Source organism: Zophobas morio, unplaced genomic scaffold (genome assembly GCF_036711695.1).
Source record: "Zophobas morio isolate AGI-343-1 ecotype UQ-CSIRO unplaced genomic scaffold, CSIRO_AGI_Zmor_V1 ptg000167l, whole genome shotgun sequence".
NCBI classification, from domain to species: Eukaryota; Metazoa; Arthropoda; class Insecta; order Coleoptera; family Tenebrionidae; genus Zophobas; species Zophobas morio.
In genome coordinates, this window is record NW_026972271.1 from 212415 (window position 1) to 217133 (window position 4719).

Consider the following 4719-nt stretch of genomic DNA (forward strand, 5'->3'; position numbering starts at 1 on the left):
TATTAAATATATTATTAATGTTGTTGGCATATTAATTTGTTATCTCTATTAGTCCTTTCTTTGCTTTTGCACTGGGGGGGAGGAGGGGGAGTAAAAAAAAATATATAAGTTAATTAATTATTTATTAAGATTTAGGAACAGAGTAAATTAGGTATGTTTTGACTACACGTTTACCGCACTTTCTCTTCATATACTCCTTCCTTACCTACTGTCAATTTATCTACTAACAGCACTAAGGAAGCTGGCTAATAGTGTTTTTCACGAGACAAAGAAATAAGTAAATCAGATATAGCAATTTTTTTTGGCTCCGTGCCAAAAACTAATTTAATAAGTATGCTGAAAGGTTTATATTTTAGCAATAGTATATAGCACACTTAAAATGTGTATGTAGTAAAAACTTTGCAGAAATAAAGAGCGACTGCTTTAAAAAAAAAAAATTAAGAAATACTGCTAATCTGTGTGTAGATATGGTTTTGTTCAAATCTTTAAAACAAAATGGAGGTCTTCAATAATCACAGTATCTAAAAATCTTTTGGCTAAATTCTTCAACTTCCTAGACTAATTTAAGGAAGACAATAACTTTGCTTTTCTCCCAGGGCTTATTGATAAGTTAAAGTGAGGTAGAATAAAGTTAAAATAGCTTTGAAAAGTCACTAATACGGAAGAAGATTAGTAGTAAGCAATGTTAGCTTTTTCAACACACCAAAGGGCGTATGCCCCTCTAAAAAGTCAATAACTCAGTTTTTAGTTTTGAAGGATCACCCCTTGGTGAAAACAATCCGAAGGCGTAACTCCTACTATGTTTATATTTTTAATATGTATAAATAACATCATAGATAATCTAATCTGGCATATCCTGTTTTCTGGTCAAATTTATATATAGGTAAGTAGTACACGCATATTCCTAGAAAATTTAAGTCATAAAATTCTAGCTCTCTTGTGCCACAACTTCTTTTACTTTTTACCCAAATTTATTCCTTTAGTCAAGGACTCTAAATTGCAAAATGAGAAGTTACTACCATAACATTTTTAGTACAGCCGCCTAACTACTATTCTTCGTTAGAGATTAGCTTAAAGTCAGTAAGTTCTAATCAATTAAATTTTTTCCTTTGCTAACTATGTGCATTTTCAGTTAACTGAGCTCTGCTGAAGATTAACAGATTAATGCGCATCCAAATAAAGTTTAATTTCAAGATTGCGCTTTAAAGTCGGTTATATTAGAATTCATGAACGTTAACCAAATGCGCGCGTTTGAGGAGCTCATAAAACTTACAAATGACGTAATCGCTCGAGATTATAATCTGCCGAGTGCAGCGAAGTAACGATTTAAGAGTTCTAGTTCTACCTTTCTCCTTATTAATTATAATTAAGACGCTATAGTAAAATTCTGAGAACTACGCGTAGCGAGTATTTAGAACTAATACATGAAAAAGATTAATTTCGACAACAAAATTAAATTGAGCGACTAAGTGCTACATGTAAAATAAGAAGTTAAACGCCAAGTTACATTTTACGCAATTATAAAAAAGTAATTATTTCTTAGAAATTGAAATTTGACCAATGACTTGAAAGCTTTACTTTTAGCCCTTTTTTAAGCTGGGACCTTAACACCAAGAAATCTGGCCAGTATATTTGAGCAAATAAGCATAAGTTGAACTACGAAACCGTTTGCTAGTCTGAAGAGGTGATCCTACGGCGAAATGAGGCAGGAACTTAAGAACAGCAGAGGCAAATACAAATAGAATTGCTAACGAATAAATTACTACCAGAGCTCACACTTAATCAAAATAAAATTAATATTAAAGCCAACCCTCAACCCTAACCCTCACCTCTATATATACATTCAATGACGGTTATTGTTTACTTTATAAAACAGCTGGACAAAATAATAATCCTCATCACAAAATACACGATATTTTTAATGCAGAGTTTTATTATAAACTTCCAAAAGTTATTAATGAAGGTTTTTTTATGTAAAACAAAAAGCGACTTCAAAAACAAGAGTTAAAAAAAAAAAAAGATAGTCGCAGACAAATATTAAAAACCACTTCCTATTCACTCGAAATTCATAAACTATTATCCCGGCACCGGTTTGACGAACGTATACAAATTATTAGCAGCAGCGAGTGCAATCAAATCGGCGGCCGGATGCCACGTGGTATGCAAGATTTTCTTGTTGAAGTTAACGTTGCTAAAAAGTTCCCTCTGGTTCACGCATTTATTCCTTTTATAAAAAATAAGACAGAAATGAAGTAAAAAGTAAAACCTGTGTGGACTCGATGGAAAGTTCTAAATTTTCTTTTGTGCCGAAAACGCGGAAAATATTATCATAGCTACCCGTCACCACGGATCTGCGTGGTAAAGCAGTGATGAGACAAATACAAAAGACATAAACGTACAAAAGATGCACTGGTTGCTGCCATCCCAAGAGCATTCAAACTTGTCAAATATGCAATCATTCTCATACAATTCGCATAGATTATTATTAAGCCTTTCATGAATGTTATAGGTTTCCACGGGCTTGTCTTCCTTCTTTAGATCCCAAATTTTGACAGTCAAGTAATCACGAGAAAGCAAGAATCTCCCTTGTATTGCTTGTGTTGAGTAAAAGTATTTGCAGAAGGTTAAAGGCGCACCATCTCTGCTGTGTTTCAAATCCGATATCGAGGATGTTATCTCGGAAAAAAAGGTGCGAGAATTAGTATTTTCCTGTAGTTTAAAAACTTTAGAGTGTAAGGCCTTGCTATTACGGTTAACTGATCATCTATACAATATACAGATACCCCTCGAATTTCTATCGCACAAGGCGGAGTCTCGCATATCGCAGAGGTTAATAATCCCTTAAAATTATAAGTTAGTTTTCTACAAGTTAACAACATTTTCTTCATTTATTCAATAATCTACCTTGACTTAATATTGGAATGAAACATGTAAGAAACTGTTATTAATAAAAATACGGTAATATAAATTTGTTACTTAACAATAATAATCACACTTCTAAAAAACATATAGCCGAATTGTGCGTTGACTTAGTTTTAATTCTATAGAAAAAGAACAGGAATTGCAAAAAATAACTTTAAACCAGCTACATACCAGCTATAAATAGTAAGCGAATAGGGAAGTGTTAAAGACTTTAATAAATTGCTATTTTGCGGGAAACAATATAAGTTTATAAACTAAGTAAACCTTTGCTAGTACTATATGCAAATAAGTGACATGCTTGAGGGTGAAATTCAGCACGAGTTATTACCTCTGTTAGCTCCTACGGCACAAATGGGAGAAAGGAGCATATAAAGATACAAAAGCTTTAGGAAACCTCCATATTTAGCGGCTTGATGTCTACAATGTTAAAACTTTCCTTATTGCTTTCTATATGCCACAAGTTGATGCGCAAATCGTCAGCAGACAAAAATGTCTCGTCGTCGCTGTTTAAAGAGATAGAATTGATGTGATACTGGTGGGCGTGTGCGTAAATCCTTCTGGGAAATACTATTTAGAAGTTATTAATTTGCAAGTTGACGAGCGTAAACTTAAAATAACAAAAACCTGAGCATGAAGGCGTACTAGAAGTCAGTTGATCGTCAGAAGAAGCATTAACAGAATCCCTGTGAAGATCTGTTGCCTCAGTTGTAAGTAAGTAAACGTAGCCATACCACCCTTAATCAACCTGCAGAATCCGCAAGGCCTGAGGAATTTAAAGATTGCTCTAAAATTTTCCACAGTTTTATAGTTTTATCTTTTAGCAATAAACATAATGTTTATAAAAATCACGGGAAAGAGCGATAATGAAAAATAGAACACAAAGATAAATGATAAAACTAAAAGTTTCTAGAAGCTTAAGTTTGTAATACCGTTTGTGGATAACAAAAACTGAGCTAAATTTCTTTTTTTAAGCCAGCGAATACTATTTATTTTTTCTTCGATCTCAAGACTTTTTAAATAATCAAACTCAGGTTCATGGCTTTGAAATTCGCCATAAAAATTAAAAATAGGCCCCATCTATAGTAAAATAAGGTAAAATTATTGTTCTCTTTTAAAAAAATTAAAAACTTAGCATAAATAACATATTACTTTAGAAGAAGTCGAGTTAAAAAGGACCACCCTTCCGCCTTTGTCTCCGGTCGCCAGATAATCGCCATTTAACTCGAATTCAACAGCGGAAATTACGTCGGCTGTAGTGTAATATACTACACAAAACTTTATGTAGGTAAATAGTTAAATAAAAGTTACCTTCGGAAAGATCTTCAGTTTGTAACGAGTCACCAAACTTCTGTAAAAGCGTCCAAGACTTATGGTCCCCCATAAAAATTTAAATACTAAACTATAAGAAAACCAAAGTTATTTATAAAGCTTATATAAGGTGAAAGTGAATTACATAATAGGAGTAGAAAAAGATATATAAGTAATCTTAAAGCGTTACAAGAAACAGGGCACGTTACCACAGAGAAAGGCTTTCTCAAAAAAAACCACTAATTGGTTATGAAAGGTAAAAACGTTTCCAAATGTAGAATACATAGGGATTAGAGATTAGAGTTTTCTCGGAAGAAAAAAAGGTTATTAATTTCAATCTTTGTAATTTCTCTAGCTATATATAACCACGTTTTAGACTATTTCAATAATATCTAAATGATTTCCCTTTCCTAAAAGATGAATCATACTATCTATCATTTTATAGTAAAAATGTAGACTATTGAGATATTGTAATTTAAGATAAAAAAA

General features: G+C 32.5%; 1 protein-coding gene across 4 annotated transcripts; it reads right to left on the reverse strand.

Moving 5' to 3' along the window:
* Window positions 1-2015: 2015 nt before the first annotated feature.
* On the reverse strand, window positions 2016-4320 carry LOC135145624 (serine/threonine-protein phosphatase 2A 55 kDa regulatory subunit B delta isoform-like). 4 transcript variants are annotated; one of them, XM_064077737.1, is made up of 12 exons: window positions 4231-4320; window positions 4072-4187; window positions 3852-3999; window positions 3668-3736; window positions 3547-3615; window positions 3317-3489; window positions 3187-3262; window positions 2784-2840; window positions 2637-2723; window positions 2411-2585; window positions 2267-2351; window positions 2016-2205 (listed from the first exon to the last, which is right to left on the reverse strand). In XM_064077737.1, the coding sequence occupies exons 1-12, from the start codon at window positions 4301-4303 to the stop codon at window positions 2077-2079; spliced, it is 1257 nt and encodes a 418-aa protein (XP_063933807.1). In that variant the 5' UTR covers window positions 4304-4320; the 3' UTR covers window positions 2016-2076. The 4 variants fall into 4 exon arrangements, with proteins under 4 accessions (XP_063933807.1, XP_063933806.1, XP_063933805.1 ...); XM_064077736.1 differs by having other exon boundaries at window positions 2411-2723; window positions 4072-4172; XM_064077735.1 differs by having other exon boundaries at window positions 2411-2723.
* Between the last annotated feature and the right edge of the window lie 399 nt (window positions 4321-4719).

Coding starts and splice junctions, on each gene's coding strand:
- LOC135145624 (XM_064077735.1), bottom strand. CDS start 4,303: ATGGGGGACCATAAGTCTTGGACGCTTTTACAGAAGTTTGGTGACTCG. Junction 4,188..4,230: donor AACTGAAGATCTTTCCGAAG/GTAACTTTTATT, acceptor AGTTTTGTGTAG/TATATTACACTACAGCCGAC. Junction 3,616..3,667: donor AGGCCTTGCGGATTCTGCAG/GTTGATTAAGGG, acceptor CTGAGGCAACAG/ATCTTCACAGGGATTCTGTT.